At 42.4% G+C, this 14,430-nt stretch overlaps 1 protein-coding gene across 9 annotated transcripts in view; it reads right to left on the reverse strand.

Moving 5' to 3' along the window:
* The window catches only part of LOC127007035 (uncharacterized), a 167,387-nt gene that overhangs the window by 89,019 nt on the left and 63,938 nt on the right, over positions 1–14,430 (reverse strand). For all 9 annotated transcript variants that reach the window (XM_050877538.1, XM_050877536.1, XM_050877535.1 and 6 more), the window contains exons 7-8: positions 4,404–4,657; positions 1,019–1,131 (exon numbers count right to left, since the gene is read on the reverse strand). In XM_050877538.1, the coding sequence (XP_050733495.1) occupies positions 1,019–1,131; positions 4,404–4,657 (367 nt within the window). The remainder of the gene's footprint in view (positions 1–1,018; positions 1,132–4,403; positions 4,658–14,430) is intronic.

Consider the following 14,430-nt stretch of genomic DNA (forward strand, 5'->3'; position numbering starts at 1 on the left):
CAACCAGACAGCCAAGCAACAAGGCAAACACACACACACACACACACACACACACACACACACACATACATAGAGGAAGGGACAGATTTTAATGACCCAGATAGATATATTGAAAGTTTAACCCCAAGCGAGTAAAAATAGTTGTGACGAGTAAAGACATATCATCCTAATCAAAACACCTCCATCTGATTTCTCCCTCGATTTTGTTCAAGCTTACCGGCACAGAGAGATGATAAAAAGGCAAAACTACCCACTAAATTATTCACAAACTCATTTAAATCTCTAATCCCGAGTGAGAGTCAACTTATTATATTACTGTTGGCGAGTGGAACTGTTAAAAGGCTGGCAAACTAAAGGGAATCCACGCTTGTGATTGGTGGGTTATTGGGTCAGTCTCTCAGGGACGCTTGGGGCTGAATATACCTCAGCAAAACCAGGACACATACCTCCCTTCTCTGTACGGGTATGTAGCGCCCACTCTTGAACAGGTCAGGTTAGGTTACGTTAGGTTAGGTTAGCATAGGTTTAAGCTAGGTTAGGTTCGGTCAGGTTAGGTTAAGTTAGGCTAGGTCAGGTCAGGTTATGTTAGGTTGGGGTATGTTAGGGTAGGTTAGGTGAGGTTAGATTAGGCTAGGTCAGGTTAGGTCAGGTTAGGGTGGGCTAGGTTAGGTTCGGTCAGGTTAGGTTACGTTAGGTTAGGTTAGCATAGGTTTAAGCTAGGTTAGGTTCGGTCAGGTTAGATTAAGTTAGGCTAGGTCAGGTCAGGTTATGTTAGGTTGGGGTATGTTAAGCTAGGTTAGGTGAGGTTAGATTAGGCTAGGTCAGGTTAGGTCAGGTTAGGGTGGGCTAGGTTAGGTTCGGTCAGGTTAGGTTAAGCAGATTGTAATTTTGAGCGGGAACTACAATGAGACTATTTTGCAGAACACCCCGAGGTTAGTTTTGAAGCCACAGCCGAGCGTCTCCACCCAGGGACCACATACCCGTAGAGAGAGTGGGAATATACGGGCGGGAAACGTACCTCCATGTCCCGGCAGATGTGTGTTGCTGTGGCCCAGGACACGCGGTTGAAGGGGACCACCAGGTAACAGTAGTCGCCCAACCTCATCTCGCGGCCGTCCCCACACCCCCCACCTGTACACACACACACACGCAGGTAAACACACACACAGGTACGCATATAAACACGTTCACACAAAAAGGGAGGTAGATGAGTGGGAGGAAGCGAGGAAAAAATATGTAAGAAAGAGCACTTCAATTAGACTTTTGGAATTATTTTTAGGATCTCAAAGCTGTTATTATTATTATTATTATTATTATTATTATTATTATTATTATTATTATTATTATTATTATTATTATTATTATTATTATTATTATTTTTACTACTATTATTACCACTATAACTTTTACTCTGTCATTCCCACGGTCGTTAAAGCAACTTATTACCCTCATCACAACACTAATTCCTCGGACGGTGGGTTAATAGGGGAAGGGGAAGGGGAAAGGGAAGGGAAAGGGAAGAGGAAGGGGAGGGGAGGAGGGAGGGAAAGGGGAAGGAGAAGAGGGAGGGAGAGGGGAACGGAAAGGGGAATACAAATGGGAAGGGGAAGGGGAGGGTAGAGGATGTTTCCACCCCCTTCCCCTGACCTTTCCTAATCTATTTTCTCTTCCACTTAGCTTCCCTTCCTCCTTCCTCTCTTACTTCCCTTGCTTTCCACACTCCATATTTTCCTTTTCCCAACCTTTCATCCCTTAACTATCCACTGTTGTCCATATTTTAATGCTTCCTCTTTCTCTTCTTGCTCTTCCTCCTTCTCCTCTTTTTTTATTCTTCCTCTTCCTCCACCTCCTCTTCTTCGTTTTACTACTACTACTACTACTACTACTTCTGCTACTCCTCCTCCTCCTACTACTACTATTACTATACTTCTGCTACTATTTCTGATCCCATTATTCATTTTTCAGACCCTCAATGTCCGCCAAACTCGCCTTTCAATATCTAGTTCCATTCATTCTTTTCCCCTCCTTCCCCCGCACCAGAACCTTTCACATAAATAACTTCACATAACTCAACGACGTTTTTCCTTTCCCGGCCACACTTTTATGCCCTCCATCCCCGGCTACTGTGATGCTTCTTCCTCGTATTGTGTGAGGATTTTTTTTTCAGTGTTTTCAAAAGCCTGATTTTTTCCCTTTTACGAGTCTGTTATTTTTTCAGTTATTTTATCCGTCTGTTTTCCCTTTATGCTCCTTATCCTTTCCCCCTTTCTCAAGTTCATGCGTGTTTCTGTCTCTTTTTGTACCTTATCTTCAATACCTCCAAGATTCGTTCAATATCCTCTCCGAATTGCTTTAAACTTTACACTTTCTGAGGTATGTTGTATTACTTCTTGTCTGACTTTTTTTGTGTGTGTGTTGAGGTATTGCTTTATATATTCCTCGGAGTACAAAGTAATAGAATCGAAACCTTCTCCTAAAGTATCCTACCCCATCTTTGCCGACACCCTTTCTTGGATACTCTGCCTTTTTCGTTTCCCTGAGATTAGTATTGACCACTATGGGAAACCACGCCCACTTTCCCTTATACTTTCCTTGGCCCTCTATGTTCAAATAGTTATCATTCTTCAACAAACTATTTATTTTCCTTTGATGCACTATTTTGCTTTTCCTCTACTTTACTGTGAGTACTACTGAACAACGTAAAAACATACTCATCTTTCCTTACTCTCCTTTGTTCTTTCTTCCCCGTGTCGTCTTCCTTTAACTTTATTTTCTTCACAATACCGTAGATGTCTTATGCCGTCTATTGTTAGTATGAGTGAACAACCACCATTAGCATCTTCGCCTCTCCTAAGCCTTCCTCCTCCTCACTTTGGTTAAGCTCCTTTGTTCTATCCTCCCCATTTCATCTTCCTCTGACTTTTATTTTCTTCATAATACCGCTGATGCCTTCCGTCGTCTATAGTAAGTATGAGTGAGCAACCACCATTAGCACCTTCCATAACCTTCCTCCTCCTTACTTTGGTTAAACTCCTTTGTTCAATCTTTCCCATTTCATCTTCCTCTAACTTTTATTTTCTTAACAATACCGTTGATGAATTCCGTCGTCTATAGTAAGTATGAGTGAGTAGCCACCATTAGCACCTTCGCCTTTCCCTAACCTTCCCTCAATGTCAATCCCACCTTCTTATGTTCTTGTCTAAAGCCGCTTATTTCTGCGTCTATATTCCTCTTAAGCAGCCCGTCTTCTACGTTTACTTTTCCCTTCCAGCCCATGCACTTCACTCCCTTCCCACCTTCCCCCAGTCTCCTATTTCCACTCTGCCAAACCTACTCTTACACGTGGTAGTCTTCAAGGTAATGCTGGTGTCTTGAAAGCCGCTTAGCATCTCAGTTCAACACTCCTTTTAAGTCTTAACCAACTCGTCTTCTACTTCCCTTCTTCCAGCCTGCGCCTTTCACACCCTCACCAAGTTCCTTTCTTCTTTGTACTATTTATTTTTCAGTCGTTTATCATCCTCCCAAATCGTCCTGCCAGACCCTTACACTATTCACGTTAACTTGGCGAATAGGCTCCTCCCTCTTCTCCATATCGAGCGTATCATTGGCCAGTTCACAAGCTAGCCACGCCTCCTCTTTGTCTCGGGCTGCACTGTGATTGGTTGATGCTAGGAAAGGTTGTTTTTTATTGGTGGTTGCTAGGGTGATGTGGGCGTGGTTTAGTTTTGATGTTAATGTGAATAGTGTGTACCTTCTCCTTTTGTTCTTTGCTCTCTGTCCTTCCTACACCCCTATGTCCTTCTCCTATTCCTGCCCCCTTTTATTTCTTCTACTCTCTTGTTTTCCCTTCATGTTCCTCACCATACCCTCCTTCTCACCCTCTTATGTCTTTTCGTTTCTCATCGTCCCTGACCTCCAATCCTTCCAAGAATTCTCCAATCTCCTTCTCTTTGAACGGCCTTTCCTCTCTTTCCATGTCTTTTACCTCCTCCTCTTCCTTTTGCTCCTTACTCTCCCTAGCCTGCCCTTTTTATCCTTCCATGTATCCTCTACCTCACTCTCCTCCTCCTGCTCTTTACCCTCCCTAGCATACTCCTCCTATCCTTCCATATACCCTTTCCCTCCCTTTCCTTTTGTTCTTCACTCTCCCTGGCCTGCCCTTCCTATCCCTCCATATCTATCTCTTACCTCCCACTTCTTTTCCTCTCCTTTCCTTTCTATCCTCCCCTGCTCCTATCCTTCCATATACCCTTTCCCTCCCTTTCCTTTCGTTCTTCACTCTCCCTGCCCTTCCCTTCCTATCCCTCCATATCTATCTCTTACCTCCTACTTCTTTTCCTCTCCTTTCCTGTCTTCCTATCCTCCCCTGCTTCTTCTATCCCACTCCCAGCCCAAAGACTTACCGGGAAGGGCCGTCACGCGCGCCCTGAAGCCTGAGTAACCGTGGGCGTAGTCGCTGGAAAAGGTTAAGACGACTCTGTTTCCACGACTCTCAAACCGAAGCAGCTTGAGCCGGCCAGACCAGTCCCCGCACCGCCTCACCGATCCTCCTCCGCCCCTGCCTCGGCCTGTCTCCTCACTCTGCTTTCCTCCCTCCTTGCCCTTCGCCTCCTCGTCCTTCTGCTTCTCCTCCACCGTCAGCCAGTCGTAATCACACCTGCGGATTGAGAAAGTAAAAGTGTTGGTATATTAAGGTAAGTCACTTTGGTTAGTTCGACGGGGCAAAAGTGAGGGGTATAGATATTCGTTTTGGGTATTGCCTCGGTGGTCAACTTTGTATTTATTTGCTTTGCTTTACCTTCAATCAGCCGTATTTACACCTGTGGATTGGGAAAATAGAAGTGTTGGTATAAAAAGGTAAGTCAGTGGGTAATTGGATGGGACAAAAGTGTGGGTTATATATATTAGTTTTGGGTATTGCCTCGGTGCCCAACTTTGTATCTATTTGCATTGCTTTACCTTCAATTAGCAGTATTTACACCTGTGGACTGGAAAATAGATGTGTTGGTATAAAAAGGTAAGTCAGTGGGTAATTGGATGGGACAAAAGTGTGGGGTATATATATTAGTTTTGGGTATTGCCTCGGTGCCCAACTTTGTATCTATTTGCATTGCTTTACCTTCAATTAGCAGTATTTACACCTGTGGACTGGAAAATAGATGTGTTGGTATAAAAAGGTAAGTCAGTGGGTAATTGGATGGGACAAAAGTGTGGGGTAGAAATATTAGTTTTGGGTATTGCCTCGGTGCCCAACTTCTTACATATTTGCTTTTCGTCACCTTCAGGCAGTCATAATCACAGCTGTAGATTGGAAAAGCGGAAGTGGGGGTATATAAGGATAAATTATAGTTTGAGCATAAAATGTTAAACCTGGGTGTTGCCTCAGCGCAGAACTCCGTGTGTGTTCATTGACAAATTAAGTTGCAGTCTATCATTGGACCGCGGGGAGGTCAGTCAAGTGGGCAGGTAAGGGTGTAGAATTACGTAGATTAACAAAAATTATTGCGTGATCGTAAAAATCTGCGCAGCTACGTGTATAATTAGGGATATAAACACGATCCTTTCTTTGTTTACATTTACGTTTGTTTGTTTGTTTACTCTTCTACATACTTTCAGAGGCGCAGCAAAACCCATCTTCTACGAACATGCCTTTGCGTTTGTGTCTGCCATTCTTTCTTTCTCTCCTTTTATTCGTTGCATATCTTACGAGACGCGGCACAGCCCATCGACGTTCGGGATTGCGCTATTTTTTACCCTTCCGCCAATGGAGAGAGAAAACGGGAAATGATTCGGTGAGCATAAAGAAAACCAGCTCCGCCTTTTCACGGTGAACGGTTTCTAATTCCACGAGGATACACATTTGTGGTGCCCCGAGGGAGGAGGGAGCAAAGGGTGTTGTGAGAGAGAGAGAGAGAGAGAGAGAGAGAGAGAGAGAGAGAGAGAGAGAGAGAGAGAGAGAATGGATAGATAAATAGATAGATAAAGCAATTATTGAACGTTTTAAAATCATTGCTATCGTGGTTATTGCTACTTATCATTCTCATTGTTACTATCAACCTCCTCCTCCTCTTCCTCCTCCTCATCCTCATCCTCATCATCATCATCATCCTTTCCTTCGCTTGACATTTTTTTCCTGACTCCTCCAAAGGGAACTTTTTATTGCGACTATTATTTTTTTTTTACCTTCGCAGACCTTGACCCGTGTTTGCCCCCAGGTAATAAAACAGACAAACTTACGCACAGGCCAAGACAGTATTGACGCCGCCTCAGCCTGCCCCCCCCGCCCGCCCGGCATCTCAACGCGGGTAATGAAAACGGAAAATGTCACGGAGGGAAATTAAATTCGAAAAAACATGAATACTGAGTTTGTCGATCTTCATAATTTCACGTCTAGAGAAGGGAAGAAGAAAAATTTTGCACTTATAGGTCAGTAATTCCAGGTTTTGAGAAGAAGAAAAGAATATTGTGCTTATAGAATATAGATCAATACTTTTATGTTTTGAGAAGAGGAGGAAAGTATCGAGTTTATAGGTCAGTAATTCCAGGTTTTGAGAAGAAGAAAAGAATATTGTGCTTATAGAATATAGATCAATACTTTTATGTTTTGAGAAGAGAAGGAAAATATCGAGTTTATAGGTCAGTGATTTCAGGTTTTGAGAAGAAGAAAAGAATATTGTGCTTATAGAATATAGATCAATAATTTTAGGTTTTGAGAGGAGAAAAAAAAATATTATGTTTGTAGATGTACACGTTTAGAGAAAGGAAGAAAAAAAATTGTTTGTCGGTCTTGATAATTTCACGTTTAGAGAAGGAAAAGAAGAAGAAAAATATTGAGTTTATTAGTAATTTCAGGTTTTGAGAAGAGAAGAAAAAGTATTGTGTTTGTAGATGAACACGTTTAGAGAAAGGAAGAAAAAAAATTGTTTGTCGGTCTTGATAATTTCACGTTTAGAGAAGGAAAAGAAGAAGAAAAATATTGAGTTTATTAGTAATTTTAGGTTTTGAGAAGAGAAGAAAAAGTATTGTGTTTGTAGATGAACACGTTTAGAGCAGGGAAGAAGAAAAATATTGTTTGTAAAATCTTAATAATCCCACATTTAAAACAGAGAAAAAAAATCAAAATAGTGGTGTAGTGATTCTCAATATTACTTCACTCTGACAACTAAATTCAAATGTCAATGAAAGTGCTGATCAAACAAAGAGAATACACGTGACCTTTGAAATCGCATTAAATCCCATGGAACCAGGATGAAATAACAGCAATACAACGTGAAGCAAGAGAACAAAGCTTTCACTAATTCCGGAGATTGTGATAATGATGTTAGTGATGATGATAAATGTGATCGAAGGTGTCAAGTCCTGCTCTGGGCCACGAGAGGTTCAGTTTTCAAGGAACGGGATGGCCAAGAAAACTCATTATAATTTGTGATGATATGTGTGATCGGAGGTGTTAAGTCCAGCTCTAAGCCACGAGAGGTTCAATTTTCAAGGAACGGGATGCTCAAGAAAATTCATTATAATTCAGAGCGGATCCGAAGCACCCAATGGTTTTTTCTCTTGTTTTATTTATTTTTATTTTTATTTTTTGGCAAACCGAACATAGCTGAGGTCTACACTCTTCGAACGCTTCTGTGGTTTCTGCTTGCATTATAGAAAAATATTACTCTCTCTCTCTCTCTCTCTCTCTCTCTCTCTCTCTCTCTCTCTCTCTCTCTCTCTCTCTCTCTCTCTCTCTCTCTCTTCTCTCTCTCTCCCACTTTGACCTCTCTTCGCTACTCTTCTCTTCTCTCTCTCTCTCTCTCTCTCTCTCTCTCTCTCTCTCTCTCTCTCTCTCTCTCTCTCTCTCTCTCTCTCTCTCTCTCTCTCTCTCTCTCTCTCTCTCTCTCTCTCTCTCTCTCTCTCTCTCTCTCTCTCTCTCTCTCTCTCTCTCTCTCTCTCTCTCACTCCCTTTATCACTCTCTTCCTCGGGTGAACAGCATGGTTTGTATTTTCTTCCCATTCTCATCTGCATTCAGCGGTTTTTGACTCGTTAATTATCCAGGCAAGTGTTTCATCCATGCAGACGGACAACAGAATCTTAATGTGCCGGCGGGGAATGTCAAGAGTGTGTGTAATGAAAACGAGAGAAATGTCACAGCGATGCATGATTTCTCTGCGTCCTGACCTGATTTTTTTCTTTTCTATTTATGTTTTTCCGAGATCAAAAATGTTTCCACGCTGCGATCTCGAGGGAATGAATTAAGAAAGAAAAAAAATATATATCCGAGTACGTCACGTAGTAGCATTAGTCAGGTGGCCTCGGTTTCAAAATATTAATAAAAACCTCACTCTCTCTCTTCTCCCCTAGTTCATACTGGTGTCTCTTCCCTCACATTCTTTCCTCCTGTGTAACTAACCACGCCTCCGACATGTGTAACTAACCACGCCTCCGACAAGCGAACTGGTACAACTCGTCACGGCCACATTTCTATCATGTACACAAATGCACGTAGTTTAATACCCAAAAAGGACGAAATTAGGGCGTATATTGCAACAGAGAAACCAGATGTGGTAGCCATCACAGAGACTTGGGCCAACTCTACCCATCTAGAATCCGAAATGTCATTCCCTGGGTACGAAAGCTTCCACAAAAGTCGAAAGCACAAGAAAGGAGGAGGAGTAGTTTGCTACGTAAAAAGTACACTCCCTGCCATAAAAATAGACAAACAGGACGCAGAGAAATACGATTCTGTCTATGTGGAAATAACCGCAAATAACAAGAAACTAACACTTGCAACCGTATACAGGCCTCCGAAACAACAGGCAGCCGATGACACTGCCCTCTACGAAGAGATTCACTCTCTAACACAAAGCAAGGAAGCAATTATAATTGGGGACTTTAATTGCCCTAACATTGACTGGGGACTGATGACTGGAGATCAAGAGGGTAACAGGCTTTTAGAAATGGTGGAGGATTCGTTCCTCACTCAAGTTGTAACTCAACCAACAAGAGAAAACAATCTGCTGGATCTGGTATTAGTAAGCGACCCCGACCTCATTCGCGACTGTACAGTTGGTGAGAAACTTAATGGGTGCGATCACCACTTAATCCGTTTTAATATCAACATATGTCACAAACTCGTAGATAATCCATCAGTGATACCAGATTACAAAAGGAAAGTTCCACTTAGCCCGGGCACTGCTGCCCCCTACGACCTTGGACCAACTTGGCATCACCGACAATACAATCGACAACGCGTGGAACGTCTTCAAAGATAAGCTGTTGCAAGTAGAGAAGGCTACAGTGCCTACGAAATCCAGGCGAGTAAATGGGGCCGTAGATCCACCGTGGATGACCAGAGAAATAAAAAGGGCAGTAAACCTAAAAAAGAAGAATTATAATTTGATGAAAGAGAATGCTACGGCCGAAGCCAGCACACAGTACCACAACAGCCTCAGAGCTTGTCGCAGCCTTATTCGAGTAGCAAACGCAACTATGAAAAGCAAATAGCGCGCGAAATCAAAACTAACTCCAAGAAATTCTTCACGTACATAAGATCGAAAAAGAAAGTAAAATCAATATTGGTCCCCTGACAGACGAGACTGGATCTGTAACTCAGGACAGTAAACAGATGGCCAGAATCCTCAACAGTAACTTCGCATCCGTATTCACAGTCGAGGACATCGAAACCATTCCCGAGAGCCCTGCCCCGCCGAGTGAGATCACGCCGCTGGAAATTGACTCAATATGCGACCAAGAAGTAAAAAAGTACTTGGACAAACTCGACACGAACAAGTCAACGGGACCCGACAGTTTGTCCCCGCGGTTATTAAAAGAGCTTAAACAACAAATACTTCAACCACTCACTACCATATTCAACCGGTCAGTTCAACTAAACAAGGTCCCGGAAGACTGGAAGATGGCGAACGTAACACCGATTTTCAAAAAAGAGACAAAAGCGTTGCATTAAACTACAGGCCCATAAGTTTGACATCAGTGGCAGGAAAAATACTCGAAAAGATTATTAGAGATAAACTTGTTAAGTTTCTAGAAAACAATAATGTAATCTCCGACACCCAGCATGGCTTCAGAAACAAGCGCTCCTGCCTAACGAATTTATTAGACTTCTTCCAAGGTATATATAAGAACTGGGATGCCCACATCCCCAGTGATGTTATATACCTGGACTTTCAGAAAGCCTTCGACAAGGTACCGCACGAGCGACTCCTTAAGAAACTGCACTCGGCGGGCATCGGAGCCAATCTGATCGCGTGGATAAGAGATTGGCTCACCGACAGAAAACAACGAGTACTACTCAACGGACAGCCTTCCGATTGGCTACCAGTCACTAGTGGAGTGCCTCAAGGGTCAGTGCTGGGACCCATCCTCTTTATCATATATATCAATGACCTAGAATCAGGACTGAAATCCACAATATCGAAATTTGCAGATGACACCAAGGTGGGTGGAGATGCCCTCACGAAGACCGACTGCGAAATCATTCAGAAAGACCTCAATCACATTATCGAATGGTCGGAAAAATGGCAAATGTCTTTTAATGTTGACAAATGCAAAGTCATGCACATTGGGTCCCAAAATAGTAACCACACATACATCATGAATGGGAGACCTCTGCAAGCGATGCAGGAGGAAAAGGATCTTGGAGTCACTATCAGCAGTGACCTGAAACACGCGAATCACTGTAAAAAGCATACAACAAGGCCAACATTATGCTCGGGTTCATAGCGAGGAACTTCGAGTGTAAAACACCAGACGTGATGCTATCCTTGTATAATTCCATGGTAAGACCGCACCTCGAGTATGCAGTGCAGTTCTGGTCTCCCAATTACAGAAAGGACATTGCTTTACTGGAAAGGATTCAACGACGCGCCACAAAGATGATTCCAACCTTAAGGGCTCAACCGTACGAGGAACGACTCAAGCGACTCAATCTCTTTACATTGGAGAAAAGACGCCTACGAGGGGATATGATTCAAGTCTTCAAGTATCTAAAAAAGTTCAATAACGTCGATTACTCCAAATTCTTTGAACTGCAAACCAACTCAAGAACTAGAAATAACGGTTTACCCATTCAGTCGAGTCGATGTAACACAGACATTGGAAGGAGTTTCTTTTCAAACCGCGTCATCCGTCACTGGAACAATCTTCCCTCAGAAGTAGTAAATGCGAATACCATCAACTCCTTCAAATATAGAATCGACCGTCATTTCGCTGCGTCGGGAGTAAACTGAATAACGAGGGGCTTCCATCTGCTCCTCAATATCGAGGTGCTTTCATCTGCTCCCCAAGCCCCAAGTGGCGGTCGAGCAGATTAAATCACCCAAGCGGGCGACCTCGTAATGAGCCAATAGGCTTTCTGTTGCCTGCATTTCCATGTTTCCATGTTTCCTTTCTCCTCCCTCACTGTCTAATGTATGTAAAGAAAAACAGCTCTGGGTTGTATTCTAGAAATCATACAAATTAAAATAGATTAAAAATAAAGAATTGCAGTTTATCATTATTTTATTTTTATCTTGCTCTCTCTCGCGGACTCTTTCCTAGTATTAGTGTGAGATTTGTTGTAGTTTTCTTTATTAAAATTTTGTTGCTCATAGTAAAACAACAACAACAAAAAAAACTGGAATTCGCTGACGATCAACTTTCCTTCTCGCGTGTGTGTGTGTGTGTGTGTGTGTGTGTGTGTGCGCGTGTGTGTGTGTGTGTTTCTCTCTCTCTCTCTCTCTCTCTCTCTCTCTCTCTCTCTCTCTCTCTCTCTCTCTCTCTCTCTCTCTCTCTCTCTCTCTCTCTCTCTCTCTCTCTCTCTCTCTCTCTCTCTCTCTCTCTCTCTCTCTCTCTCTCTCTCTCTCTCTCTCTCTCTCTCTCTCTCTCTCTCTCTCTCTCTCTCTCTCCGCCCACTAACTAATTCGGGAACATAATAAAACAAACTCGTATATACCAGAGTTAGCGATTCGTCTGTCACTTTAAAAAAAAAAAATATCGTCATACTTTCAACATCCGATACATGAATGATGATGATGATGATGACGATGATGATGATGAAGGTGAAGGGCGGCTGTTTCATGTTTTTTTTTTATTTAACTATTGTGGTATTTTTTTTTATATTATTATTAGTCGAATCTTCTCTTGATGTCCTTAAAAATCAGCAGCGTTATTGACTTTTAGAAATGAGGAGCATGTGGAAGAGGAGAGGAGGAGGAGGAGGAGGAGGAGGAGGAGGAGGAGGAGGAGGAGGAGAAGAAGCAGCAAAAAGAAGCACGCAAACACGGAAGAGAAGGGAAAAGGAAAGGAAAGGAAAATAAAGAAGGAAAAAATAAAAGAATGGAGGGAGAGAGGAAATAAATTAAGGCAAGGAGACAGAGAGGCAGAAACGAATAGAATGAATAATAGAGAAAATATGAGAGAAAGAGAAAGTCATGGGAGGGAGTGGAGGAAAGGAGAGAGAGAGGGAAGAAAGGGAAAGGTACGAAAGATTGAAAGGGAATGAAGTGAGAGGAAAGGCGTGAAGGAATGGGGAAGAGGGAGAGGAAAGAGGAAAGGGAAGGAGAGGGAAACAATGAGAAAGAAAGAAGGAAGAGACGAAGGAAGGGGGAAAAAATACGTGAAAAAAAAGAAGAATTAGTAAAAGCGAAGAAGTGATGAAGTGTGAGAGAGAGAGAGAGAGAGAGAGAGCTAAAGGAAAGGGAAAGAAAGGGAAAGAATGAGAAAAGAAAGAACTAATAAGACCAACACGTTTAGGCATAGAAGGAAGGGAGAGAAAAATGCGTAGAAAAAAGAAGAATTAGTAGAAGGGAAGAATTGATGAAGCAGGGAAGAGGGAGAGAAAGAGAGCTAGAGGAAAGGGAAAGAGAGGGAAACAATGAGAAAGAAAGAAGGAAGGAAATCAAAACGTGGAGACATGGAAGGAAGGGAGAAAAAAAATACGTGAAAAAAATAGGAACGCAGGTAAGAAATAAAAAGTAATTACCTGGTTTCGGCGACAGGTGTAAGAGAGGACCACTATTCTCACCTGGACTCATTTTTTTTATTAGTCATTATTTTGGCGGCGTCATCATCACCGTCATCATTAATCATCATTAGCGAGAGAGAGAGAGAGAGAGAGAGAGAGAGAGAGAGAGAGAGAGAGAGAGAGAGAGAATAAATGAGAAAAAGAAACAGATAAAGAAACAGAGAAGTAAATGAGAGATAAAAAAAGAGATAAAGAAAGAAATGGAGAAATAATTGAGATAAGTAGATAGATAGATAGATACAGAGAGAGAGAGAGAGAGAGAGAGAGAGAGAGAGAGAGAGAGAGAGAGAGAGAGAGAGGAACTCAGGTTAATGCAGTCGTAATCGTATGAAGTTCTTTTTTTAATTTAATCCTCTGAGCTTCACGAGTCTCCCACACACAGATTTAAACACAGGCGCCTCTCCCACTCGGCTACCTAATAATCTTCCTGGCACTGTTTTTCCTTTACATATTCCTTTCTTTTCCTTTTTTATTGCTGTGGTTGTGGTTGCTGTCGTTTTTGGTCTTCTAACTTTTTTTTTATAATTTTCATTCTCCGATACAGATGTCAATTTATCTAAGTCACAATTCTAATGCTTCCTCTTCCTTTCCTTCCCTTCCATTTTCTTTCCTTTCCTTCCCTTCCCTTCCCTTTCTTTTACTCTCCTCTCCTCTCCCTTTCCTTCCCTTCTCTTCCCTTTCCTGTTCTTTCTTTTCATTTCATTTCCTTTTTTTTTCCTTTCTTTTCCCTCGCCTTTCCTTTCTTTTCTTTTCCTTTCCTTTAATTCTCTTCCCTCTCCTTCCCTTCCCTGTCTTTACCTTCCCCTTCTCTTCCCCCAAAACACAGACACCATTCCGACAAAATAAGTACTATTCCATTACAGACACTACTCCAAATCACCACTCCAATAGAGGAACTAATCCCAACAAAGCAGCCGATATCAACACAAACACAAATCCAGGTCACCAGTTCAACTCGGGCACCATTCCAAGTTACGCTCCCAGCACACATCCATTCCATTACCAAACGCACTAGTCCAGCTTCGAGGTCACTATTCCAATACACGATTCGAGGAGCACAGATCCCCCACAGCGACACGGGCAGAGATTCGCCTAATACACCAACACGTCGTAGTCAGGAGGTCAATACGTGGAGACATGCAAGGAAGGGAGAGAAAAATGCGTGGGAAAAAAAAGAATTAGTAGGAAGGAAGAAGTGATGAAGTGGGGAAGCGAGAGAGAAAGAGAACTAGAGGAAAGGGAAAGAAAGAGAAACAATGAGAAAATAAGAAGGAGGTCAATTCGTGAAGGAGACATGGAAGGAAGGGAGAGAAAAATACGTGGAAAAAAAAAAAGAATTAGTAGGAAGGAAGAAGTGATGAAGTGGGGAAGCGAGAGAGATAGAGAACTAGAGGAAAGGGAAAGAAAGAGAAACAATGAGAAA

Source organism: Eriocheir sinensis, chromosome 34 (assembly GCF_024679095.1).
Source record: "Eriocheir sinensis breed Jianghai 21 chromosome 34, ASM2467909v1, whole genome shotgun sequence".
Taxonomy (NCBI): Eukaryota; Metazoa; Arthropoda; class Malacostraca; order Decapoda; family Varunidae; genus Eriocheir; species Eriocheir sinensis.